Source organism: Neoarthrinium moseri (assembly GCF_022829205.1).
Source record: "Neoarthrinium moseri strain CBS 164.80 chromosome Unknown scaffold21_Wmoseri_CBS_16480, whole genome shotgun sequence".
Classification (NCBI taxonomy): Eukaryota; Fungi; Ascomycota; class Sordariomycetes; order Amphisphaeriales; family Apiosporaceae; genus Neoarthrinium; species Neoarthrinium moseri.
In genome coordinates this window covers 428,288-455,032 of record NW_026055135.1, presented here as the reverse complement: position 1 = coordinate 455,032, position 26,745 = coordinate 428,288, and the positions used below count along the sequence as shown (strand labels likewise).

The 26,745-nt window shown below is 53.4% G+C and overlaps 10 protein-coding genes across 10 annotated transcripts; 7 read left to right on the top strand and 3 right to left on the bottom strand.

Annotated features, from left to right (window-relative positions):
- Positions 1-747: 747 nt before the first annotated feature.
- Positions 748-1,697, top strand: JN550_006288 (uncharacterized protein; the record flags this gene model as incomplete). Its single annotated transcript, XM_049318011.1, has 3 exons — positions 748-755; positions 921-1,173; positions 1,332-1,697. The coding sequence occupies 3 exons, from the start codon at positions 748-750 to the stop codon at positions 1,695-1,697; spliced, it is 627 nt and encodes a 208-aa protein (XP_049171848.1).
- Positions 1,698-1,933: 236 nt separating this feature from the next.
- Positions 1,934-3,147, bottom strand: JN550_006287 (uncharacterized protein; the record flags this gene model as incomplete). The annotated part of the gene is made up of 2 exons (XM_049318009.1): positions 1,934-2,805; positions 2,877-3,147. 2 exons carry the CDS (start codon positions 3,145-3,147, stop codon positions 1,934-1,936), a joined length of 1,143 nt encoding a protein of 380 aa, XP_049171847.1.
- A 2,138-nt stretch (positions 3,148-5,285) lies between these two features.
- JN550_006286 (uncharacterized protein) lies at positions 5,286-8,138 on the top strand (the record flags this gene model as incomplete). Its single annotated transcript, XM_049318008.1, has 1 exon — positions 5,286-8,138. The coding sequence occupies one exon, from the start codon at positions 5,286-5,288 to the stop codon at positions 8,136-8,138; it is 2,853 nt and encodes a 950-aa protein (XP_049171846.1).
- Positions 8,139-9,014: 876 nt separating this feature from the next.
- JN550_006285 (uncharacterized protein) lies at positions 9,015-10,886 on the bottom strand (the record flags this gene model as incomplete). Its single annotated transcript, XM_049318007.1, has 1 exon — positions 9,015-10,886. One exon carries the CDS (start codon positions 10,884-10,886, stop codon positions 9,015-9,017), a length of 1,872 nt encoding a protein of 623 aa, XP_049171845.1.
- Positions 10,887-12,147: 1,261 nt separating this feature from the next.
- Positions 12,148-14,118, top strand: JN550_006284 (uncharacterized protein; the record flags this gene model as incomplete). Its single annotated transcript, XM_049318006.1, has 6 exons — positions 12,148-12,455; positions 12,627-12,842; positions 12,904-12,987; positions 13,063-13,646; positions 13,745-14,021; positions 14,079-14,118. The coding sequence occupies 6 exons, from the start codon at positions 12,148-12,150 to the stop codon at positions 14,116-14,118; spliced, it is 1,509 nt and encodes a 502-aa protein (XP_049171844.1).
- A 370-nt stretch (positions 14,119-14,488) lies between these two features.
- On the bottom strand, positions 14,489-17,720 carry JN550_006283 (uncharacterized protein; the record flags this gene model as incomplete). Its single annotated transcript, XM_049318005.1, has 3 exons — positions 14,489-15,779; positions 15,833-16,992; positions 17,052-17,720. 3 exons carry the CDS (start codon positions 17,718-17,720, stop codon positions 14,489-14,491), a joined length of 3,120 nt encoding a protein of 1,039 aa, XP_049171843.1.
- A 642-nt stretch (positions 17,721-18,362) lies between these two features.
- On the top strand, positions 18,363-20,135 carry JN550_006282 (uncharacterized protein; the record flags this gene model as incomplete). The annotated part of the gene is made up of 1 exon (XM_049318004.1): positions 18,363-20,135. One exon carries the CDS (start codon positions 18,363-18,365, stop codon positions 20,133-20,135), a length of 1,773 nt encoding a protein of 590 aa, XP_049171842.1.
- Positions 20,136-20,713: 578 nt separating this feature from the next.
- On the top strand, positions 20,714-20,986 carry JN550_006281 (uncharacterized protein; the record flags this gene model as incomplete). Its single annotated transcript, XM_049318003.1, has 1 exon — positions 20,714-20,986. One exon carries the CDS (start codon positions 20,714-20,716, stop codon positions 20,984-20,986), a length of 273 nt encoding a protein of 90 aa, XP_049171841.1.
- Positions 20,987-21,469: 483 nt separating this feature from the next.
- Positions 21,470-22,420, top strand: JN550_006280 (uncharacterized protein; the record flags this gene model as incomplete). The annotated part of the gene is made up of 2 exons (XM_049318002.1): positions 21,470-21,775; positions 21,830-22,420. The coding sequence occupies 2 exons, from the start codon at positions 21,470-21,472 to the stop codon at positions 22,418-22,420; spliced, it is 897 nt and encodes a 298-aa protein (XP_049171840.1).
- Positions 22,421-23,047: 627 nt separating this feature from the next.
- On the top strand, positions 23,048-24,612 carry JN550_006279 (uncharacterized protein; the record flags this gene model as incomplete). The annotated part of the gene is made up of 3 exons (XM_049318001.1): positions 23,048-23,994; positions 24,050-24,399; positions 24,458-24,612. 3 exons carry the CDS (start codon positions 23,048-23,050, stop codon positions 24,610-24,612), a joined length of 1,452 nt encoding a protein of 483 aa, XP_049171839.1.
- Positions 24,613-26,745: the final 2,133 nt, after the last annotated feature.

Below are 26,745 nucleotides of genomic sequence, written 5' to 3'. Positions count from 1 at the left end.
AATCAGATCGGGTTATCCTATCACAACGGAATAGTAAAAGTCACAACGCACCGGAACGCCCTTGTCGGCCAAGGCCGCGAGCGGAGAAACCATGCGACCAAACGGCGGAGCCTTAGACATATGATAGAAGCTTCTCTTACCGAAAAGAGAAATACCCAAGGTAATCCACATGCCTGTCCTCTAGGACAATCTCCAGCAGTTCGCCGTGTAAGTCGGGAACCCAGACCCTAGATACGAATGAGGTAGGCGGTGGGGTCGCACTAACAGCACTTAGAGACGGGACCTGAGTTGAAGGTCGAATCAAATCCGCACCCGCTTGGCCGCCAGACAAAGCCGCCGAGCCACTGGCGAGTGGACACCCCGAGAGCCGTGAACCCGTAGAGACCACAGTAGGATGGAGACGACTGACGACTGACTCTCGGCCTGCGAGTCCGCGTGCAATCACGTCATCTGCACACGGCGCTTGTCTCCCTCTGCCGGGCGCGGCGCTAGCGGGGTCAGCGTTTCTGTTTTTTTGGGCAGGAGGTATTTTGACCGGGATCGGGGGTAATATTGTCTTGTGCCTTGCATCTAAAGGACTACCCAGTTGCATTCATCCATACAACGGAAGACCTCTTTGCGCTTGGGATTTTACATGTGCCTGAGATTCGGAGCGAAGCTGCTATAATAAGAACAAGTTTCGGTTTTTGGAACTTGTGTTATACAGTCTCTAGACACAGGCGAAGGAAACGTCCAAAGATCTGAGTTATGGCAACGTGAGTTACTACTGGCTTGGGGATATGCCCCTCCATCCATTTCATCGAACCCCGCCATCACCCCCAATAACCCCCCCGATACCCTCAGCAAAGATGCTCTGCGACGCCTCTGCCGAATCCCTTTGGCTTCTGAGACCGTGATACTGACAATGCCCGTCCGCATAGCAACATCACATGGCACCCGTCGCTCTCGCGGCGCGAGCGCTTCGAGACCCGCGGCCAGCGCGGCATGACCATCTGGTTCACGGGCCTGTCGGCCTCGGGCAAGTCGACCGTGGCCACGGCTCTCGAGCAGCACCTGCTGCACCTGGGGCTGGCCTCGTACCGCCTGGACGGCGACAACGTGCGCTTCGGCCTGAACAAGGACCTGGGCTTCAGCGAGAAGGACCGGAACGAGAACATCCGCCGCATTGCTGAGGTGAGTTGTCTTGCGATTTTTGTGGCCTTGGGAGATGCCACGGAGGAGAAGTGCGACTACGGATGAGCACAATATAGACTTGAGGGAAGAGAGGGAGAGGGGGACAGATCACCAGGACACATGGCAGTTCGTTTGCTAACGCAGCCGACAATTCGCAGGTCGCCAAGCTCTTCGCCGACTCGAGCACCATCGCGCTGACGTCCTTCATCTCGCCGTACCGGGCGGACCGCCTGGTGGCGCGCGAGCTGCACGCGGCGCAGCAGGGCGACGACGAGCCGCTGCCCTTCATCGAGGTCTACGTCGAGGTGCCGATCGAGGTGGCCGAGCAGCGCGACCCCAAGGGCCTGTACAAGAAGGCGCGCGCCGGCGAGATCAAGGAGTTCACCGGCATCTCGGCGCCCTACGAGGCCCCCGAGAACCCCGAGATCGTCATCAAGACCCACGAGAAGAGCGTCGAGGAGTGCGTGGCCCAGATCGTCGAGTGGCTGCAGGCCAAGGGCTACATCAACGTCAAGAAGGCGTAGACGGCGGACAGATATTCCGATAGAGTCGGTTCCGCGTATATAGAATCTGGTACGGCAGAATAGACTTGGATCCCCATGACCATTGGTGCCAATTGGCGCTTTGAACTGGAGAAAATAACAGATTCTCTAAGTGGTATACTTGGGGCTATGCGAAATCATGAACTGTGCCCATGCCACAATGTAAATGACCGGGCAGACTGCCCTGCAAGTTCCTAGCGCTGGCTTCTTCTATACCTTTATACCTCAATCTCATAGTACACGTATGCGGTATAATCCTCACCGAGTCCTGCCGCCGCCATTTCCGAGGACAAGGCCGCGTCGTCTTTCGTGATCCTACCACGCTTGTCGCGACCGAACGCATTGCCTCCCAAATGCGAGAAGGCCTTGTCGAGCGAATCCTTGACCTTCTTGGATACCTTGGGGGACGACACGATCAGGGCGGGCACGTACTCCAGAGGCAAGCCGTAGCGGAGCACGCTCTCGACGAACACCCGCAGCGCCAGGACGTGGGCCCAGATCATGACGCTCTCGGACCAGCCGGTGCGCGAGAGCCGCAGCGCCTCGCCCCATACCTTCTTCTCCTCCTTGGCGACGCGGTCGAACTCCTTCTGCTCCTCCTCCCTGCCGCCCTCGACGTGCTTGTACGGCCGGGGCGTCCACTTGTTCTCGCGGCACTTTGCTTGAAACTCGGCGCTGTGCTTCTTGAAGGTCGTGGCGGCGAACAGGGTGAACTCGTCATCCTGGGCAACCTGGGTGGCGGACCGCGGGACGACCATGGGCGAGATGCTCTCGTAGCTCTTCAGGAACTCCTTCTTGACGTTGGTCGGGACGGCGATGAGGTGGGTCTCGAGGTATTCCGAGTCCGAGATCAGGACCGAGGGGTCGACGATGGGGGTGAGGGACTTGGTGGCCAGGTTGCCGGTCTGTTTCCGCTGCAGGGTGGCGAAGTTGGTCTTGACCGAGGTGTACTGGTTGAACTTGCCCTTGACGTCGTTGTCGATGGTGACGAGCTCCTTTTGCAGGTTGTCGACGAGCTCGCCGATCGGCTTGTCGGCCCTGTATCGTACCTTGTTCCAGGAGAAGGTGCGCAGATAGTTCTCGGTCGGCTCTGCGGCACTCGTTAGTAGGCACGACGCGGGATGGCGCGCGGGCGGTGGGCGGTATCGGGAGCAAGCATACTGTCGTTGACCATCTTCTGCTGGGCGATCTTGTCCTCGTTGCCGTCGAGCAGAGTGCGCAGCGAGTCGGCGACCTTGGCAACGAGGCCCTGGCAGGCGGTCTCGAGCTTGCCCAGGTCGTCGGCCTGCTGGACGAGGGCGTCCAGCGTCCCGATCTTGAAGTTGGGGATCTGGAAGGGGAGCACGTCGCCATTCTCGCCGGTCGAGGTCTTGAGGGTGTCAAAGGTGTCCTCGTCTCGGGGCAGCGAGACGAAGATGTACTTTGTAGCCATAGCGAAGGCCTGGCTTTCGCTTTCGGGGATGGGTTGAGGGCAGGCAGACGGTCGGAGGTGAAGCACTTGGGGTACGGCGAGCTGCTCGAGGGTGCCTCCGGGTTCCCAGGTCAGTTCATGCCCGGCATGGGGGCACTGACGTTGGCGGCGGAGGGCCAGCCAGCCATTGGTCCTAGCCGCCTGGGATTCTATGGGGCCCCTAGGAGACAGCTAGAGGTCCCCACCTGCCTCACCTCCAAGCAACCAAGTAAACACGGGCGTCCGCATTGTTCGCTATAGGACCAAGAGGGGAGAGGATTTCACACTTACTGACGCAGGTAAGTAGATATGCATAATTGTGAGAACAATGAGATTTGAGGGAACGCAAGAGTCTAAGCCTCCAGACACCTTGCCTTGACTGCCTGGATACTTGTCTGGCACGGCGCACGGCGCACGGCGCATCACGACGGTGGTAACTCACTCTGTTGCTTCAGAATGCCGACTAAAGCAAAACCAACACCATCTAACTCGACTTCGTTGTCTATAATGCAGAAATTACATGGTGAGATTGGCGTATACAAACGAAGAGCATGTTTGCCAAATAGGCCGACGCTGGCGCCAGGCAACCAGGCATTAGCCAACGCTGACATCTTGGATGACACCAATGCGTCTTACTTGAAGTTGCTGCTTGTACCAGACTCCAGGCAGACTTGTGATGAGGTATACGAAGTACTCACGCACAAATATTCTTAGACACTTCTGCACGGGCAGTTGGACGTGCAGATCCAATCCGAATCCATTCCAAGGTTCCAGTTCACTCCAACCAACTGCTTAGTGGGAAGCACCCCGCATCATGCATGCAATGACCTCGAGCAGCAGCCAGGCGTTCTAAGGGAAGGGCTCGATGTCTGAGAGGACGGGAGGTGCATCCATCCAGATGCTGGGATTAGCAGACTGGCCCCCCAGTGCCAGGATCTGCTGTAGGTATGGGCATGTTGACTTGCCTGCGCTTCAGGGTTCTTCCTCACAGGAACTCCAGTGCTACCCAATATGCCACCTCCTAAGCAGTTCGCTTCCGAGAACTAATTATAAATGGGGGAGGCCACGATCCCGTCCGGCATACGATGAAATACCCGGCCGAGCTGAAAATAGATCCTACCTACCTCACATGGTCCTGGCCTGCCCGCCCAACGGTTCTACAGCTGACATAGACGAGGGAAGAGACCAAATTAACCGCGTTTGGGTCTCTCCCATGACGAGCAGAGACGGCACGCACAGCCAGCCGGTGGTCAGCGGCCGTCTCGCCTCTGCCCGCAACACCCCAGAACATTGCCTTGAAATACAGGGAAGGCCAGAGCGCAGACAGGGCGTCTAATGCGGCCGCCAGCCACCAACCAGCCCGCCAGCCCACCAGCCCACCAGCCCACCGCTGTCGTCGCTGTCCCGTGTCACAACCCACGCTGCCGCTAGGCCAGAATCAGCAGTGCACATCGACCCTTGGCCCAAAGTGTCGACGTGGAAAACCAACCGCCGCCGCTGCGCTGCACTCTGGCAATTGGGAGGGACCTTGGGGCATCGACTTGCAGGTCTGCCAACCTCTGGCCTGTATGCTGTCTGTAGTCGCACGAGCACCGAAAACCGCGCTCGCCGGCCCGTCTCTGTTGCGATCCATCAGCCAAGTGCCTGAGTGCCCTCATCCACAGCGGCCGGACCAGCGGGACCTTCGAACGACTTATCGACGCCGCACGGCTGTTGCGTCGGTGGTATCTAGGTGCTCACGCTCGTACGAGCCCCTCCCGAGGTCGCGACACGCATCAACAAACTCGCTGTCGCTGTCGATATCTGCTGCTCCGGTCAGCCCACCTCCCTATCTACTGCCCGTCCTCTGGCAGACTCTTGCTACATACATCGCGCCCAACCAGCCCGAGACGACACACCGCCGGCATAGCATACCTGCCACGACCACCGCGGCCACGAACCCACCTATGAAATCTTGCTAGACTGCGAAACTCCCAGTTGCAGTGACCTCGAGAATGACACACTGAAGCGATATCTTGACTCCCGAGGCCGAAGCTGTGCTCGGTGCCCGCCCACCACAGAGTTCCGCGGACGGGCCGCTACGGCAATGAGCCTTGCGGTTTCTAGACCACATGGCGACCATGGCAAGTAGCACGACAGCTGCACCAGCCGTCTCGGAATTGACCCCTCAGGCTTCCTCCGCAAGTCCTGCCGTCGCGAGCAACACGCCTGTGCATCACAATGGCTCTGCCACCCCGGGAGTCGACGGGGTCATCCATCCCGGCCTACGGATGGACGTGAGAACGAGCAATGGCGCACAGCGCGACGGCCGCGTACGCAACCCGATCCCCAGCAAGCTCAAGGGTAAGACGGACGACAAGAAGGGGAACTTCAATGTCATGCACATGGACATTTCAAACACCAACGAGAGCCAGGCCAGATACGACGCTGCGAAGCGCAACAGTGAGAACACAGCCCTCCAGGCCAGACTTGCCGAGACCGACCACTACGTTTCGCACCACAGGAGGGCCAACTACTCTCGGACCAGAACTCCTGGGAAGGAGTCTTCTACCCCAGCCCCGCCTCCTCTGCTGCCGCCGCCCCGGACGCTGGCCCTGACCCCCGAAGAGACAAAGGCGGAACAGGCGCGCCTTCTTACGCTACTTCGGACTCTACCCCATGCCAACATCGTGGACCAGCTTTGCAAGGCATTGGCCTTCTTTGGTGGTATACCGGATGCTCCTCCTCCGCAGGACGGCAAGTTCCCCGAGAGCGGCGAAGCCAATGGGCCAGGCTCCCTATTTGTTGGCTGGATATCCGAGATCTTTCCGGATCTCGAACGCCCTCGCAGACCCACCATCACGCTATCTGCGCCGCCCAAGCGTCCCAGAGGCCGACCAAAGGGCAGCAAGGCCACGAAAGCCAGACGGGATAAAGGCATCAAGAAGGGGTCCAAGGCGGGCGAGGGTAGTTCCGCGGCAGCTGCATCTGCGAACCAGCAGAACGGGGATGATGAAGGCTGGGTTGATATGGACGATAGCGTGGTAAATATGGATGATCGAGACGACACTGTGGAAGACCGGGTGCTGAGCCTACTTGCAACGCCTCCACATGCACAGTCGAGAGCAGCGCCAAATGCGACTCCTGCTACAGCCTCTACCGGTTTCACATCTATTAATCCTGCCCTGGCGGAGCCTGCATCGGCCAGCAAAAGGCGCGGTCGGCCCAAGGGCTCGAAAAATCGACCTAAAGAGCAGGGCATGGAGGAACCGTTACAACATGTGCAGTCCACGCCCATTGCTGCACCGACTGCTGCTGCCACACTCCAGCCTGCTGCTTCTGCCGCCATTTCTGGCCCGGTTGGCCCAGCAAACTCTTCGAAAAAGGCCAGCGGCGCGCGACCGAAGGGCGGAAAGAAATCGAAGGCTGGAAATGATTCGACACCACAAGGCTCTGCAGCAGCCCAGCCGAACCCGCTGCCCGCTCAGACTAGCACCTCGTATATACCACCTCCCACCTTGCCGCTTGCTGCTACGAGACCGTCCGTGCCGATTAATTCCCAGAACCCCATTGTCAACGGAAGTGGGAGTAAGAACAAACGCACGCAGCTGCCCACACAAACGCAATCGGCGGCGCCCGCGCCCCAGGCGACACAACCTCTGCCTCAAGTCAAGGAGTCTACGGTGAGCGCCAAGAGGAAGCGTCAGAGCAACAAGTCTGCCGCCGCAAACGGAGCCACAGCTGGTGCGAACAACACCGGCGGCGCAGCGAGCCATGGGCCTCCACAGGCTCTGTCGACAACTCCAGGTCTAGCTTCAAGTAACATCGCCCAGCCCCAGGCTCAATTGGCTGAAAGCCATGGACGACAGAGCCCCGTGGTGGCGCCGCCTGCAAAGCGCCCTCGCAAATCGAATGCTGCCGCCTCGAAGCGTCAAGCAGCGACGGCTGGACCAGCTGTGGCTGGTTCCTCGTTACCAGTTGCCATAGAATCGTCCCCGGTGCAACAGCCCGCCCAGCAACCCCCGGCTGCTCAACACCATAAGCCAGCGGAGGGGCTTGCAGCTCATCTTGACCGGTTTGCCGCTCTTCAGAATAACAATGAACACACGCAGGCATACAGCAGTCAACATCAGGCTCAACCACAGCCACAACAACACGCGAGTATGTCTAGCAGTCACTCGACTGCTCCTGCTGCGGAAGGGCTTGAGGCACATTATGAACGGTTCCAGAATCGTCAACAGTCTGCTCAGCAGGGAGGAACTATGCGGCAACAGTCAAGGCAGAATCAACCACAGGGGGCATCTGTATCCCCCGCACCATCGCAGGCTTCAAAGCCTCAGGTAACCACCCTGCCATCGCAGCAGCAAACCCGACAGCCGTCGAATACTCCAAACTACTATAACCAAAGCCCGACTGGAGCATACACCGTGCAGCAGGGATCATACACCACGAATCCGCGTCAATCTCAGAGCACTAGCACGAGCTCGCCTGGCACTGCTCTTGTATCTCATGTAACACATTCACCACAATTTGGCTCGCAAAGCACGAATTCCCCCCTTCTGAGCGCCGACAATACTTTCCGAGGCTCACCATCCATGGGTTTTGCTCCTCGGCGCACTCCTTCAGCCTCGCCGATGGATAATAACTATCGGGCTAGCGGTGTAGCAAACCAAACCTCGCATTTCAACAACCCGCGCCAGACACCCACGACGGCCGCGCACTCAGGAGTCAGTCCTGGGTTCCAGTCCTTCCCAGATAACGGCCTGTTTGATCTGCAAGGCTTTGACTCCACAGCCAACCACAATACGATAGGCCTGGGCGCTACCGGCTCCTACGGCATGGGTCCTGCCAACGTGCAACGCAATAACAGCACCTCTAACAGCGCCTCGGCGTATGCAAATGCGTCCATGGCGAATGGAGCTTACGACCAGGGCGGACTCAGCAAGGGGACGATGAACACTGGCTACCGTGGCCAGCAGGCCCGGTGGTCATGATGACCTAACGAGAAAAGGAGTTTGGGATTTATTTTTGAGGAATTCAATTTCCGTTCTCATGTGATAATGCAGAGTCTTTCATTGTCGGCGTTTGACGGGCGGCAGCGGGATCTTTTTTTTTTTTTTTGAAGCTGGAGCATATGGCATCGTGTCTGTTTCTCCACCCAACTATGGATTTGCAAGGCCGCTTAGGATTACTTCTCCTCGACCCTGCTTTTTATTTTACATTATGATCGCTCCTGCTATTTTGATGGATTTAAAGTCATGACAGATGATGCTACGCGACATTGTGAACCCGGTCGGGGAAGAGAGACGGAACGGGTCAATATACCATCTCGTCTGCTTCTTCCTGTGTCAATTAGCTGAGGTATTAGTGGAAGATATAAACAATTGATTCCGCATGTATCAATACATCCGTCCTGGTCTCAGATAGGTTAGCTCTCGTGTCTCGCGTGCCGGTGAGTAACTGTTTCATTGTAGTTTTCTTCGCGTGATGCTGAGGCAGTGAATCAATCCTCTTGTGGCAATTAGGAACCCTTGATTAGAGTAACGAGAACCTTTCTCAAGCCGGATAAATGTAATAATTGGATTCATCAATAGGATGTTCACTGAATCCATCTGAGGCTATATTGTTGCTTTGACAAATTTATGCTAGAAAAATATTGGGACTTAACAACAACGGAGTGCACACCGTAGACCTCCGCAATCACAAGCTGGGACCGAGATGAACACCCCTACACGTACTGCCAAGACACAGCAGATTAGCGTGTGGTTGCAAGCCCCCATCACCTCCATACCTACTGTGTGTCGCGGCGTATTCGCGTCGTAGAAGCTGACTGAGTAGCCATGGCAGGGGCAACCCCTTTAGTCTCTGCCCTATGTGCTAGTGGGCAGTGACCCTGACTTGCCGAAGTAGACCACGTACTTGAACCCATGGCCCTCGAAGAAGGGCACCATGGACACCGCTGCGCCGTTGGCAGTGGCCGAGAACGTCAGAGCCGAGCTGCTGGTGCGCTTGAGACTGCCGAGGTCGAGCGTCGGCGCCGACGAGACCGTTGAGCTCCCGTAGTTCCCACACAGGACGACAGGCCCGTACGCGATGGTCACCAGGTTGCTGTTGTCATTCGCCGCGATGGTCCGGAACCCCATCGGCAGCTTGATCGTCACGGTGTCGCCTGAGGCCCAGGTGCGGGTCACGCTGGCGTAGGAACCTGGTGTCACCTGGACGTTCTGCGCAACGCCGTTCACTGAGATGGTGGCTCCCGAGGTCCAGGACGGGATGCGGATCTTCAGAGTCCAGGAGCCTGACGTCCCGGAGATAGCGAGCGTGGTCGTGTCGCTGGCCGGGAACGTCGTGCTCTGAGTCACGGTGACGCCCTTGGCCGTCCACTTCAACACGGACGGCGCAAACATGTGAACGTATAGTCCGGAGCTGTCGTACCCGTATATCGAGTCCGCGAGCTTCGAGTTCTGCTCTAACCCCGTGCCCTGGCAGCACCACATGGAATCGTAGTCCGTACTATAAGTACCGCCACCCCAAGCCGGCCCCAGACCGCGCGTTGCTCCGGGGTTGAGCGAGGAGAAGTACGTCACGTGGCCATGCGAGTCGCTCGGGTTCTGCGCGCCGACGAGGTGGTTCATCAGCGTCCGCTCGTAGAAGTCGAAGTACTTGGTCGAGCCCGGATCCATGGCCCACAGCTCGCGCGTCAGTTTCAGCATGTTGTACGAGTTGCAGCCCTCGGCCGTATCGGTGCTGAGATACCCGGAGATGGCATTGGGGGCACGGAAGTGCTCGGCCTGGCTGTTGCCGCCGATGCTGTAGGAGTGCGCGTTGGTGGTGACGGTCCAGGCGTTGACGGCGATGCTCTTGTATGTCGCATTCGACGTCGCCTTATACTCCTTAGCAGCGCCGATCCACTTGGGGACCTGCGTGTTGGCGTGGAGCCCGTTCAACGAGTCCTGATTCTTGGAAAGGGGCGCGAAGACGGCGTTGTGGTCGAAACGCTTGGCGACGGTCAGGTGTGTGGAGTCGCCTGTCATGAGGTAGATCTGGGTCATCACATCATTCATCCCACCAAACTCAGTGTTGAGGACGTTCTGCATCTGGGAGTTGGACAATTTGCCTGTTCTCGTATTCACCCATGATGCCATACCCAACAGGACGGTCTTGGCGTTGGCATCGCCAATGTTGCGCCAGGCGTCGAGCAGTCCTGCCATGGTCTTGTGTATGACATACCATGGCACGTTACCGCTGGTCAGAGTTCCACCTTCAAGGGCAGTAAAGTCTGATTCGGGGAAACCGGAGAGATAGCCAGTTGTGTATCCCTTGGCACCATTGTTCTTTTGACATGCCAGCATGCCCGACACCATGCTGCTGGCCTTTGACTTGCAGGTAGAGTCTCCTGACATTGCATAGCACTGTGACCAGGCCGTCAAGAAGTGCCCCTGGACGTGGCTGCGAAATGGGAAGCTTGGAGCGTCCCAGCCTCCATTCTGGCTGGCGCCGTTGGTCGACAGACCATGATTTGCCCGGAAGACGTAGAGAAGGCGGTCTACATCGACGTACTTCAGGTAGGAGAGCGTGCGCGCTTCGTTCTGCTTCCATCGGCCGTCGGTCAATACGGTCTGGCTGATGTCAAACATCCAAGCCGACACTCCTGACTCGGCTACGACAGGTTTGACAGCCTGGCCATTGACTGCGGTAGCCACCAGGAGGCCAACTCCTAGAGCCTTGGTAATGAAGTTCATTGTATTTATTCTGGTGGGCTTCACATCAGTTGCTATGTTGGCGTTGAAGCGAGTGACTTGTCGAAATGGATGGATGGTGGCAATAATTTTGCCATGTCCAAGCTCGAGATTTATAATATTTCTTGAAACCCCCTAAATATGTGTGAACGGGAAACCGTAGTCTATCCAGCTGCTCGAAATTCCAATGTGCCGTGTTGATACTTCCACGATGTCAGTTCTCCGCATCGTATCCCCGGAGCCCGCTGTTCCTTGTCGTTTTGATTGATGGAAACCCTGAACCTTGCAGATTCCCCCCAACCTTAACACAATGCCACGGTAGCATTCGAAATACGATAGAGGCAACCATTGGAAGAATATATTTCCAGGAAAGTATAGCAATGTAGCTAAGGGAATCTGCCATTGCTATATCTAAATGGTGTCGCTCGCGAAGAAAGCAACTGTAAAAGAAACTTGTATTGCAACCTAGTATTAAGGAAGCTTTAACAATTGATCAGTGACTCCACTCTACTCTCCTATAAAATACATCGGCTTCTGTGATCATCACACGCGCCGCCCATGATATGTATTCAATTGCAACCTAAACACAAATGCAGGACTCTCTGTTGTTCTACTACTGAGGGCTCAAGCGGGAGGTCACCCGAGTAGTAAGTTTGGCCCTAGTCAACCTTGGGACACGAATTGGTTTACCACTCTGCATTCAGACCGCATGCACAGGTTTCTCCGAAAGTGGTGTTAGGAAGCTCACATAAAGAGCCGCGCGAATCATATCCAAGCGCATCAGGAAAGAGAAAGCATCATGTTTAGAGACCCACCTTTCATCTATCAAATATAGTTAGCTTCTCCCATAAGAGTGCCCGGTGTGCTTGAAGAGCTCGTGTCTAAACCGCGCGACATGAATTCTAAACATGCTTAGGCTGATTTGATTCTGCCAGTTAGCTTGTTTCTTATCACTGTATTGGTCCGGAAATCACCAATGTTGATGGGTAGAACTTATGTTTACATTCTTTGACAATATTTTTATCGTTGTGTATTAATATTGTTTGCAGTGCCGTGTTTGCTCAATCCGGCAACCCTCCTTTGTCACTCGCGGTGGTCGTTCTATTGGAGGGCCTCTTTGTCTATTGCGACGGCTTGGTAGTAATAGATGCTCTCTCTGGTATAGCTATATATGTTTTCCTTGTGATAGTTACCGTTCTCTGTATCCTCTCTGTGAAACCGAAGCTTTAGTACACAGTGAGTGCTAGTTCATTGTACAGTATTAATGTCTACCGGAAGGCCTTACCGATATCGTGGGGTGCGCCTCAGTATCGCAGATGTAGACGACGACGATAACGCGCCTGTTAGGCAGTGGTTCGACGGCAATGACGAGGAAGCGAGACGAAGACGTCGCAAGGACAGCGATGACCCAGCAGAGGATCCCGACTACGACCCTGATGTGGATGCAGACATTGATTACGTTCGTCCCCGAAGGCGAAGAAAAGAACTTGAACTAAACCATGCAAACCTTGCGAGGAAAGGACTCATACTCTTAGACATAAGAGGTGGCTACGATAGGGTATTTCTGGTTCAGTCGGTCCACAATTCGCAGATCTATGTAAATAAAATCTGCGAACGTCAATTAGATGATGATGAAGACGCAGGCGCAGACGCAGACCATGATGCAGACCATGATGGAGACGCAGACGCAGATGATGATTCAGATCATGATGGAGACGGAGGCGCAGGTGCAGGTCATGATAGTGGTGAAGACGGAGATGGTGAGGGAAGCTCAGACAACGGTAGCGACCCGACAAGAAACCTACGAAAGTTTTCACTCGATCTTCCTGAAGACTTACGTATCTCAACTTGGGATGGGGGTGATGAGTCAGCTTGTGTCTTGCCAGCGGATGCGAGCTGCTTTGTCCAGATCAAGGCTTGGCAACAGCTAGACAATGACACCTACTCGTTGTATTTTGAGTAAGTCATCTCCACCTTGGGGTTTAAAGTAACTTAGGACCACAATGCTCAAACCGTCCAGATATCTGAATGGTGGTTCGCTCGAAGATGTACTGCGGAATTTTCACCAGGCGAACTACACTCCAATTCCTGAGTCTTTCATATGGTGCGTATCCATGTCTAGGGACGAATGTTCAGGGTGGCGAGCAAGGCAGCTAACAGTTGACAATAAATACAATAGGCATGTAACAGAGCAACTAGCGACGGCATTTGCATTCCTCCATTTCGGAATCGAACCCGGTACCAATGATAAACCCAACAACTGGACGCGAGTCTATCATCGCGATTTCTCGGAAAACAACGTCTTCATTCACTATCCTAGCCCAAGACCCGGAAGTCTTCCGCGTTCCGGATTCGAGCCGCACGCCTTCCCGCGGGTGGCGCTTGGAGATTTTGGAGACTCAGGGGTTGCCGGAGACGATGAATCTAAGCTGCACTACGGCACATTGAATAGTACTGAGCTGAAGGACTGGCAAGACATCTACGACTTTGGGTCTATTCTGAGAGCACTTTGTATGACACATGTTGAGTATCACTATCAGGGGATACATGGTGATTATCAATACGCCGACGAAAGATATCTCGAAGATGTAAACCACCACCCTAACTCGCCTGGGTACTCGGATGAGCTCATTGGCCTACTTCAGAGATTCGAACGACCTGATCAGGAACTTGATAACATCTTAGACGAGGATGCTTGGAAAGCAATGCCTGCGGATGCGAATTGGATCATCAATACTCTATTGCCCGCGGCCAGGAATCGGAGTAAGTCATACTGAGAGCTACTTTCCCCCTTTTGTCAACCTCAAAGCTTGCAGCCTGCGAGAGACCTTGATGAGGCGTTACTGACTATTATGTTACAGTGCAAAATTACCGTAACCCACCCGGTGGAAAGCCCAGAGGGTATTATGATGACATGGACGTGTCCTGGACAAGGCCTGATGAGCTGATGCCGTTCCGATTCTTCAAAGATTTGGCAGATCCTGTGGACCGTCCAAATTACGCGGGTGACTGGGATAATGGGTTTCCTGATGGAAAGGACGATCGGCGAGGACTGAACGGCCGAGAATTGGACATGGCAAAGTTGAGAAGCCTTCGCAAACTACCGTGGCCTGCTTACGAGGTTGTTGATTTGCATTGGTATGTAGCCCCCCAACCTTCACACCTTCCATAAGACCTCCACTGTGCGCAACACAGTGGCACATGGGCATACCTCTATTCACTCTCGGTGAAGTGAACCTGCTGACCCAAGGTACAACATAGGAGCAAGCCGAGAATAAAGAGTATCCAGCCACCTCGGACATAGGTTGGCGATGACCACAACCAATCCGACGGGTAATGTGCGTTGGCGGCAGGCGGGGAATGTATAGACCTGGGATAGCAACAGTTCACTGAAATTTCTTCACATCAATTAATGTGCAGTCGGAATTCGGCTTGCAATACGGTAATTTTCCTTTGGGAGAACGATAACCAATAGTGTAGAATATCCTCGCCGTTAAGGTGAAGATCCGCGTACTATGTTGGTCGGCTGAATCATACTTCTGTCTATATCTACGTTGGTGACCATGCTTTCTGCCGGGCCTGAGTGCTACATCTCCCCCTTTAACTCAGATCCCTTCTTCTTCCTGTGCCAACATCTCGGCATAGTCATCGACGGAAGCAAAGGTGGGAAGTCCCTTGAGCATCTTCCTCCTCTTCTTCTGCTCTGACTCGGGCTTGCTATCGTCCGCCTTGGCGACGGCCGCGCCTCCCTCTTCGTCGTCTTCGTCGCTGAAGCCCAGGGACGATGCATCCGAGAAGTCCAACGCGCTACCATCCGAAGCGTTATCAATGTCCATGGCGTCTTCATCGCCCATGCCATCGTCGGAGTCGTCATCCATCATCTCCGCAAAGTCGGAGTCCAGGTCACTTTCAGAATCGCCCTGTACTTCAGGTTTGGAAGATTTCAGAGCTTCCCAGATCTCATCCTCTCCAGCATCACTGTCAGCTTCATCAACATCCTCCGCATCTTCCTTGGCCTTCTTGGCACGCTCTGCCTGTCCAGGCTTGCCAATCTGGCTGAAGTACTCGTGGAAGAAAGCGTCTTCTGCTGCCACATCCTCGGACTTCTTGTTCCAGAAAGATGCCGAGTTCAACGAAGAACCAGTCTTGGCACCTGCCTTGCTTGAAACCAGAACACTGCCTTGTCCAGTGGCAGCCACCGGCTGCATGAGAGAAGTACCCCTTGCCGTATCACTAGCCTTGGGGTTCTTGTACACGAACTTGTCGAGGAAGTTGATCAGAGTGTGGTTGGCCAAATCTGGTTTCTGCGCTGGTTTCTGCCCGTTGATTAGGCTTGACGCATACAGATCTACGGAAGGATGGAAATGTCGCAAAAATGGCAGCAATTCCCACAGACAGCTGCGGTGAGCATTGCTGTACTCTGGCACTCGCTTCCGTCCATCGTAAGCGTCGGTAGGCTTCAGTGGCCGGTCTTCGTTGGCCGCGTCGTCCTGGGTAACCACGCCTTCTGCATCGCCATGTTCCTCTGGTTCATTGAGCAATGTGCTAAGATCCGGGAAAGTGCCGTAAAGCTCCATGATCAAGAATATGATACCGCATACAAATGAAGGCTGATGCAAGTTCAAAATCTGGAGCATCCTCTTCACGAACGCCTTCACCCTGCGAACGTCGACATCTGACTTCAAGCTGCGATACAGCAGGTTTAGATACAAAGCCTGCTTCGACGAGGTAGTCAGACGAGGATCTAGAAGAGACTCGTAAAGTGTGCGGTAAAAACGCTCTGTAGCAAGATGACGAGTGGTAGCCATCTGTTGTATGAGCATAAGAGCTTGAATACTCGTGTTGAAGTTCGACGAATGGGTGATGCGGAATAGGGTATCTAGATGTGTTTCAAGTCTGTATCCTAGTTAGTACGATTGACAACAATGTGCCAGTACAATGTCACTTACGTTGATGAATCCGTCTCGGAGAAGGGAACCGCACGGTTGATGCCAGTCAAGATTGCCGATACCAGCTTCTCTGCCGACTCGCGTTCAGCTTGTCCCTTCTTCGAGTCCTCGTCAGGCTTTTGGGATGGCCCGGTGGGCTTCCCACGTTTCTGCTTCTTCCTTTTCTCGGTCTTGTCCGGTACTTCTGCTGTTGAGAAGTTCTCAACTTGACCAAGGTCGCCACTCTTCAGCAGCGCAACGAACAGGCCAAAGTAGATTTTTAGAAGTGAATCAGCCACTTGCGGTTCCTTGCTGCTCAGGATCGTCTGGTTTAGAGTATTGATAGCGTAGTACTTGGCGCGAATGCTCTGACCAGATTTGAAAATAATCTCCTGCTCAACAGAACGCACCACTATCGCTTTCATGCCTGGGTGGATGTTGAGGAGCTGCAGCAGTAGATAAGATGCTCTGGAAGCAATCTTGCGCTCACGGTCTCCCAGTTTGTTGACAAGGAGTCTCAGAAGATTCGACTCCTGCTCCGGCTTCTCCTTCAGCAGGGCGAAGATCATATCGATAGACTTCAGCCGCGAGTACTGAACCTCGTCATTGCACCACGTCTCTAGGGCCTGGATAATCCGGAAATAAGCCTCCTTGAGCCAATCCTCATAGGCCCACGCAACCAGATGCTCCTTGGTAATCCTGCCGGGGAGGGCCTGGTTGGCCGACCATGACTTGATCTTTTGCTTCTGGAGAGTTCCAATCAGCCCAGGCTGAGTAGCGAAGGTTCGTAAACGTCTGTTAGAGGGCAGCAACGCTCCAGGCCCAAGCAAATCTACCAAGGCGGTTAAAGCGGCCAATGCCTGTCCACGACTGCGCTTGTTTGCTAGAGCAATCAGGTTCTCGAGGGACTTGATGCTATGGACGGGCGATTCCTGAATACCCAAGGTCAAAGCCGACGTCTTGTCGGACATTGTACCAGAAGACATGATCGTGGACATGAACTTGTGTGATGAGGACGACGAGAGCGTAGCGGTATGAGTGGCAGTATCCTCTTCAAGGATGGACTTAGCGTGCGTCTTCAGGTTGGCTATGGTGGAAGTATAGGCTGCGACCTGGTCGGATGCTGGGTCTGGCAATTGGTTCAGTTCAGCCGCATGCCAGTCGGGACGGGGCTCAAAGATCTGGATTTCGCACATGTCAGCCGGAGCGTGCTAGTCAAGATATAGAGAGGCTTACTGACCGTTTTCCAAGTTCCTCTCGGAGCGGACTGCGAGGCATCCTCCTTCTGTTTGGACGCGTGTAGGGAGTCCTCCTCGTCCGAAGCTTCTTCCCATTCCTCGTCCTCGTCTTCTTCCCCTTGGTCGTCCTCTTCAACCTCCTCATCGGCCACTTCTGCTTGCACCTTCTCAAACCCCAGTCCAAGAGCAAACTTGGCTAGCTCAGACTGCAGGTCCTTGTCAGCGTTCTTTCCATTGGTCTTGACATAGTCATCGAATGTCTCGTCCTCAGAGTCGATGTCCCCGACGAGCTTCAGATCGTCCTCGTCGCCGCCCAGAGCTCTGATCTCGTCCAGCAGGACGTTGGACGAAGTGGCGCCATTTTGAGTCGGCTTGGGCCCGTTTGGGCTCTTCTTGTCCTTCTTGTCCTTCTTTCCCTTGGCATCCTTCTTCGGCGGCTGGTCATTGCGCTTCTTGGCGGCCTGGTCGGTCTTGTCGTCTTGACGCTTGCGCTTCAGGTTTGGCTGGCCTCGGGGCGAGTCTTGAGGCTTGGTCTTTTTGTTGTTCTGCCTGGTCTGAGGCGAGTCCTGGGGCTTGCTCTTCTTGTTGCTTCCGGTCGGGGTCTTGTTGTTGAGCCTCTGGTCGATCTTGGCAGTCAGCGACGCCAGCGCAGCATCATCGAAGCCTGCCATTGTGAGGGCAGACGGGCCTTTCTCTGGTCGAGGGTGGTTCGAGTTGCTTGCTCCAGTCTCCAAGTCCAAGTGCGGCGGGTTGCTCTGAGAAAAAAGTTCCTGCAGCAAAAATTAAGGCGGGGCGATAAGCCGTTATCGCCTGGTACCCCCGTCGACCGGCCCACCTGGTCGCCGCCAGATTGCAATACATCTGGGCATCAACTTGTTTCCCTGTAGGTAGTGAGCACGGCACGCAATGCTGGAAAATGTTGCGCGCAATTTCTTGGCTACGGAGTAATGAGTACAATTGCCACACGGGAAGTACCCATCATTGAAGACACTGCCGCAACGGCTGATACCTTCTTGTTGTCAAGTGTCTCTCATCTAGCTAGAGACCCTGAACTAACCACTAAACCTCTTCTGTACTCAACGGGACCCACCCGATCCATGCGAGGCTACTGATTCTCCTGGTCTTGAATCCAAGATCATGATAACTTTTTTTGTCAGGGATTGACTACCAAAACAACCACTTTTTCTGTATAATTTCTCCTTCACCATTTAGTCTTCGGATTACCAAGACGACCCGGAGTCTAGTGTATTCCTCTCTTGATACAGTCGATGCTTTCGTCGCAAGCTCATGCCCATGCTTTTGCACAGGTAGCGATGGTACCAAAACGGACATCATGGATGTCTTCTCTCAGCCTCGGATCATTGGCCGCGTCGCGCCACCAGGCTCGTCCTTATATCCAGGCACCTTCTGGCTTCCCAGCTTCCCATCGTGCATGCCTGTCCAAGATATGGCTGCCAACCGGAGGTATCACCGCGTCTGGCGAGGAAGATGGGCACTCAAAACTGATCCGCGCCGGGTATCTTCGCCAATCCCACGCCGGCATCTTTCACATGCTGCCACTCGGACAAAGAGTGCAAGAGAAGCTTGAAAAACTGATCGACAAGCATATGATGCAAGTTGGGGCTTCCAAGGTCTCCCTGTCGTCAATATCTTCTCAAGCCCTCTGGGAGAAAACCAGCCGCCTGGACGGTTACGGACCCGAGCTTTTCCGCTTGAACGACAGGAAAGAAACGCCCTACCTACTGGCACCTACGCATGAGGAGGAGATCACGACTCTGGTTTCGAAGTTGGCGACGTCCTACAAGAATCTCCCAATCAGACTCTATCAAATTGGGCGCAAGTATCGCGACGAGATGCGACCCCGCCATGGACTTCTTCGCTCAAGAGAATTCGTGATGAAGGATCTCTACACATTCGATGCCACTATTGAATCTGCATTGCAGACATACTCGGAGGTCCGCGCTGCCTATTCCCGTCTCTTTGACGAGCTAAAGCTACCCTACCTGGTTGCAGAAGCCAGCTCGGGCGACATTGGCGGAGACTTGAGTCATGAATACCACCTGCCTTCGACGGTTGGGGAGGATAACGTCCTCAGCTGTGATAGCTGTACGTATGTGGCCAATGAGGAACTGGCCGTGGCTAGACCTAGATCATCCGACAAGGCACAGTCATTGGTAAAGCATTGCTGGCATGGCATTACCAAGGATCGTTCCACCTTGGTCACTGTCTGGTGCATGGTGCCTCAGGAGCTCGCGGACTCTCCCGTCAACACTCACGCTATCAAATCCATTGTCCCAGGGCTGGACTCGGGCGTGGAGGACCCCAAAGCTTTATGGGAGTCTGTGATCAAATCCGCGACACGTGAGGCGGCAGAAAAACCGAAGACGATTCACATCGTAGATCAGACGTACGGCAATCAGACTTTGGAAGCAGCAGATCTGTCATCAGCCACCACAGAAGTTGAGGTTATCAAGTCTTCTCAGGGTGGCCAGCCACTCAATATCTTGAAGATCCAGAATGGCGATAGTTGCGCTCAGTGCTCTTCTGGGACACTCAGACTACAAAAGGCCGTCGAACTCGGCCACACCTTTCACCTTGGCACCCGTTACTCTGAGCCGCTGGGTGCCAATGTTCAACTCCGCGAGAACATCACTGTTCCCATGCAGATGGGCTGTCATGGTATTGGTGTCTCGCGCATTCTTGGGGCGGTGGCAGATCATCTAGCCGACGAGAAGGGCCTGAACTGGCCCCGTGTTATTGCACCGTTCGAGGTTGTCGTCATCCCCGGTCGTGGCGTGGAGGAGGGCGACGCCATTCGCGTCTACGACCACATTGCCAAGGGCGATGGATCTCAGGACTCAAAGGCTACCCAGCCCGTCGATGTGGTTCTAGATGACCGAACCGAATCCTTCCCCTGGAAAATGAAGGATGCAGACACTGTAGGATATCCAATCATCGTCTTGCTAGGACGCAACTGGGCATCGGAAGGACTCTGCGAAGTGCAGTGCCGGAGGCTATCTGTGAAGAAAAATGTACCATTAAGCGACCTTCCTGTATGTATCAATGATCTGCTCTCGCAGCTGTAAGATTAGAAAAATGTACATTAATTTGCCCCTCTACATACTACAATGCCGGGAAGACAGTTCGCTTTGTTTGTCCCGCACCCCTTCAAAACTGGGCGAACATTGAATGTAGATATTGAGTGGTCAGCTTACTGTACCCGGAAAGTCCGGAAGTCGAGATTGGTGACCATGTATATTTAAGATGTCATCTACGTATCGTGACTTGGGTGCTCCTACGACAGGCCAGGGCTGTATCTCGCGCACGTGGCTACTTAGACCATGCCCGCCATAAGCAGACAGCCCGATTGGGGGGTTTCGCGGCGTTATTGCCTTGTCGGAAGGTTAAGTCGTTAGACTGCCCTGGTGTGATGTAACCTATCTTGGCATGCAGAGTCATCTCCATGTAGATCCGGTTTCTTCAACCTTGGCAGCCCGTATATGAGGCTTTATTTTCGCGCGCAGCGAGCATCGTGAGTACCCTCATTCGCTGTATAGAGAGGGATCTTGGCTCTCCCGTGATAATCCAGATACTCTAAGGAGAAACGCAGGCATTATTTCACACACAAATCTTGGGCTCAGAAGCAATTCGCACCAACATCACAATGAGCTCCAACTCGCCGCTGAACGTCCGGATCGTCTCGGATTCGGAGGCCTCTCATGCTGCTATGCCAGAACTGAACCAGGTATCACTGAATGATCGGCTTTGGAATCATCATATCAAGCCGCGTGGTGCAGGGCGTACGAAGAAGAAGGAGGACAGCAAGGACTTCAGCGACGTGGACACACTGGTAGACGTTGCTTCGGTCTCGGATAAGAAGGACAAGGAATATGGCACGGCCGAGAAATCGCGGTTCAGCAGGGTATGGCGGAAATAAGGCTTCTACGACAGGTTATCAAAGTACCATGATCATCGTGGGTGCGATGATGGTGAGCAAGCAGCATTCCAGATGGTGGCGGGGCATTTTCAGCCATGGATCGGTCTTGCGTCCTGTGGCATTCCAATATCAAGCACGCCGTGTAATTGACCAGCGGCAATAGAGGAGTGTTTCTAACATCTAATATTGCAATGGAAGCCGTGAAGGAGGTGAATGTCCCCCAGAAATAACAGTGACAGCCGTGGAAGCTCTGCTCAGACAGTGGGTTTCATACCTCGGGAGCCCCGCCGTCCCTGCTGTATGCCGCTTGCAGCCACCTAAATTACACCAAACAATGCACCGCGGAGTTTACTAACAAGCCACTACCAGCTTCTGCCTCAATAACGCGTCCAAATGTGCCACCAATACACTGTGTGCCTCAAGTAATTAAACAGGCAACCCCATGTTTCTCCAATTCGATCAATATCTGCAGAATATGTGGCAATGCCTACCACCTTGAGCACTACCGAACCTTCGGTCTCTGCTTCTGAGGTGGACACTCCAGCTTCGGACGCATCCCCGGCACCCGAGAAGCAACCGCCGGCCAGGTCCTCGGTCAAGTCGGAGACTGACGAGCACTACACCCCTGTTGTGTCTGATATTGCACCACACACCCTAAAAGCATATCCACTGGACCGTATGCCCTCGACCGAGCAAGCTTCTGCAACTGCTCGCACACGTGACGCCTTGCCTGCTCCTCCCGTCGCTGTCTCACCGCGTTGTGAACTATGCCGAAAACAACGACAGAAAGTAAGTAATCGATATCCCGCCAGGAACTCCTTCCATCAGCTAACTTCCAAGTAGTGCAACTTCACCAGTACATCAGGGAAATGTGACAGGTGCTCCAAAGGTGGCCACGAATGTCGCTTAGTTGACTTCGTGCAACGGCGCCCTTACGTTTCTCGTCTTACCAGAGGGTCTCGCCTGAAGGAGTCTGGACAGCGACAGTGTGCTGCACCCAGCGTACAGCCACAGCGTACAATGGCTCGCCGTAAAGTCACGGCGTCGAAGCCCACAGCTCAGGCGCCGGTCGAGCCTGAGTCTGATAACTCGGATTCCAATGCGTCAATACCTCCAACCCTGCCAACTGCGCGAAAGCGAAAGCGAAAGAACGCATCAACTAGCGAACAGGTTCAAGGTGAAGTAGTTGGTCAGCTTCGTGGCACAATTGTCAAGATGGACGAGGAGTTTAAGGAAATCCTAAAGGATGTCCAGGAGAAGCACGCACAGGAGCTCGCAGCGTTGCGGGCCAAGTACGAGCGGGCCATGGATGATCTGGTCCATATGACAAGAAGTCATGAACGAAGGGTAGACGACTTGATCCAGATCATTAAGAGTAACGAGCGGAGGGTAGATGACCTACTTGACACCATGAAGGCCAGAACGCGCACATGACGGTGTTGTGATGTACCAGTGCAGTCCTACATTCGGCTGTGCTCCTTCAACTCAATCTCATGATCGGTATACACCAGGGTTCATACCTACGCGGTGAGTAGTTAGCCGCTGCGTTGACAACCCAAATCATTCTATATTCCATATGATCAGCAACTCCACTTGAAGGCTGTAGCTGGAGATAGAATAATCTCAGATGATGACCAAGGTCTCTCATGGGGCACCATAATTCTTTGATTTAGTTGGTGAACAGAGGCGGAAAATGCACAATTCATAGCCTATCCTCAATTACAATCAAGACTCGCCTTTCTTACGCTCAGTGGAGCTGCTCAGGGGAGCTGCTCAGGGTTACTCCAGCACTGTTGTCGTAGTTGGAGTACAGGTATAGCTACTACCAGGTCTCCAATACCTACAAGGATATACGAAAAATGCATGCAGGCCCTCTCCTCTGACATGCAGAGGCTCATGCAGCATACACCCCATCGACCTCGGCATGCTGACAAAGATACCATGCAAGGTTGATGAATCTGCCGACCGGAGACGGTTCATATCTTGTCTTCCGTTCTTCATTATCCAGGGCCTCCCAATTCGCAATAAGAAAATACTTTGTCGCAACTATACTTGATCCACATGGCAATCGCAGCTCCTAAGGCGATGGCACCAGTAGCCCAACTTCTTCAAGATAACGGTCTTGGCCCACGGATCGTGGCACCCAGCGATGCCGAATATGATGCACGGATTGACTCTTACTGGTCCAATAGCGCAAAGCTGAAGCCTGCGTGTGTTCTGCTCCCAAAGAGTGCAGAAGAGGTTGCCACAGCAATCAAGGTGCTGGCAGCAGCAAGTGCGCCATTCGCAATCCGTAGCGGGGGGCATACCAATTGGCCGGGATCCAACAATATCGATGGCGGTGTTACGATAGATCTTAGCTGCTTGAACACCACAGCCATTGCACCTGACCTTGAGACAGCCACCATCGGCCCAGGGGCTCGCTGGAAAGACGTATACGCTGAGCTGCACAAGTTCAATCGTGTTGTTGCCGGCGGGCGTGAGGGGAACGTCGGGGTTGCTGGCTTGCTCCTAGGTGGTGGAATGACGTTCTTTACCGGGAGACATGGTTTCGCCTGCGACAACGTCGTCGCGTACGAAGTTGTTCTTGCCAATGGTCGAATCGTCAACGCCGACGCTCAATCGAATTCTGACCTATTTCGGGCCCTGAAAGGCGGCTCCAACAACTTTGGAGTGGTCACTAAGTTCACGATGAAGACTATTCAGTGCGATCGGGTCTGGGCTGGCATGACCTTCTACCCAAAGCAGACAATTCCACAAGCAATTGATTCTCTCTGCGCTTTTGCTGACAATGTCAAAAAAGATCCAGATAGCAATCTGATTTGGATGGTCACGCATCTGCCACAATTCAAAGACATCGTTGTGGCCACCTTGTTCAACCAGGTGGCTGGTGTAGAATCTGCACCAGCCTATGACCAATGGCGTACCATCCCGGAAACCATGAATACCATCAAGATGACCTCAGTATCTGAGATGGCATTCGAGTATAATATGCCAGCGGGATATCAGTAGGTGGACATGTTTTTGCCTTGCGTGCGACATAACGGCTGATGTTTTCTGGAGCAATATATGGTTCACGGCTTCTTTCAAGAATGATCGCCGCATCGTATCCAAAGCATCAGAGCTGCATGATCAGCTGGCCCAAGAACTTGGAGAGATCGCTCCGGATGGCAACTTCTTCACGCAATGCATCTTCCAACCACTTCCTACCCTGTTTGCTGATCAGTCAGTCAAAGCAGGTGGCAATGTCATGGGTATAGAACGCCATGCTCACGATGGTCTTCTATTTCTTGCCACAGCAATGCTCAGCAACTCAGAGCAAGAAGCGTTGGCTTACCCCAAGGTCAAAATTTGGGTAGATGCTGTGAAACGTTATGCCTCTACCATAGACGGTGGTAACCTGGCATGGACTTGTAAGTCAATAGTTTGGAGCCAAATTCAGTCCACTTGACACTAATGAGGAAGTCATAGATCTAAACTACGCAGATCCTAGCCAGGATTCTCTTATGAGTTACGGGAAAGAAAATGTTCGGCTAATGAAAACAGTTGCTGCAAAATACGACCCGCATCAAGTGTTTCAAAACCTTTGCAGAGGCGGTTTCAAGATCACGAATGTGAACGCGTAATACCGCAACTAAGAACACTATTTTCAATTTTCCTGTTAGGTTCAGAAGGTTCAGCGCTGTATACACAAAGTGAAATCCGAAGACATGCTTTCGATCCTCAGTCTCCTTCCCGAATAAATTTCGTGTCAAGCCGGGAAGTTCCTGAATATCTTAGCATCTAAGTAGTCCATAGCTTTAGCCTGGTTTATGATTTCAGAATACTGAGGCACCTTGTAGTCAGATATAAGAGTCTCCGGACCACTCTCTGCTGTCGAAGCTGAATCCACCGGATAGTCTTCCTGTCTTCAATCCATCAACGAATGAGCACAGCAGTAAACTAAATGCTGACTGACTATCACTCTGGGAAATTCATTATAAAATCTACGAGTCCGCCAATCCGGCAACAATGCGACATTGTTCACACACTTTTGATATCAGGCAACAGGCGGCTTATAAATCTCCACGGTGACATCGCGTATCCGCACGCCTTGGTCAACACCACCATACGTAACGTCAAAACACTGGCCAACCACACTATCGCACGATGCTGTCCGTTTTTTATCTCAGAGATATGGTCACCGACCGTATCACGCTCGTACATCATGGACACCTTAAACCGCTTATGCTGAGCAATGTTCTCGTCCGTGTCAGCGATGGGTGTCATTTGGTCACCAATCGCTTTATAAACAAAAAGCGGAATCTCCGGTGTACCGTGGTATCCAAGCATCCACTCAACCTTCTCGATCTTGCGCAACACTTCCGATTTTGTGAGGTCAGCCTGGCCATTCTTGAAGTACTAATAAATATCCTGACCTGCGAAAGCATGAAAAGCTTGTAATGACTGCATGTTACGTCCTTCAAGGAAGGCAGAGGCGTTATGAGGGCCATCGCGTTTTAAGCAGCTACGTATATAGACGTTAGCCTCGGGGTATTCGTTTATAATGGCCCAAATAAAATGAGGATACGGTTGCCTGTAAAAGGGGACTTTTTTATGACGCTAAACATTGATCCGATATTGCTCACTAAACCGCCTAATGCCGCACCTACTAGACCTGTCAACAGTTCATCAGTATATTGTACCTGCAATTCGGCGGCTTTCTCAGAACCCAGTAAGCCGCCGCTATACCCCCACATTGCGTACTTGAACTGACTTGCATCATAAGACAACGAGACATCCTTGTTGCCAGCCAAAGAAAGTACAGCGCGGATACCATCAAGAGTGGCATACCCAGCTAAGACAATTGCTCCAAACGCAGCATAGGGGCCTTCGAAGTCGGGAACGATAACGAACCAGCCGCGATTTCACAAGGTATCGAACCTATCATTTCCATTGGGAATTCCATGCGAGCTCGGCGGTACCGGTTGGAAAAGGCGGCATGAGGGGCTTCAGTCCACATGTGCCGAGTTATATGCAATCTGGCAAGACAATAGGGCATTATACCCCGAGGGCAGGGTGCAAGGGTTTTCAGGGATGAATAGTCAGCTGATCCAATATAAACACGATTTCCATCGACGAAAACTTTCAGGGGCACTTACGCAACTGCCCATGCGGGTTGGTATCGTGAGCCAGTGGTGCGGTACAAAACATGATAGGCCTTCGAGGTGTGGGCGAAAGGAAATGACCTTCTCGGCGTAGTTCGAACCCGCGGCACGGTTCCTGGGCTATATTATTCGAAGTCTGGCAATGCTGTGTACCATGAATCCTGGCTTGGAAGAATCAAGTCATTCGATCCGGCCGTTACGGTAAGACTTGGTGGTGTCATAGTTCGCTTTTAGAAGAGCAAGAAGTGATAGGCAAAGTGTGCTCAGATTAGTCACCGTACTGGTCTTGGTGTATATCGAGTTATGTGGTATGCACAGAATAAGGGTTTCTCTGTGCAAGGAGTAGGGTAAACTCTGCTAATTATTTTCTCCTCGTGTTCGGGAGTACGAGTAAGATGCATTTACTTGGACGGCATTACAATATCCTGAACAACACTGCAGCACAGCAAGAGGAACATGTTGCCTATCACTTGCGACGCGGCATTGGGATATCTCTTCAAGTGGCTGTAGACACTAGTACGTGCAATGCGGCTTGCTTAAACTTGCCAGTTGCCAATGCAGGGCGTTAAGGCCTGACGAAAGGCTTGATCACAGTCAATCGGTTCAAATGCC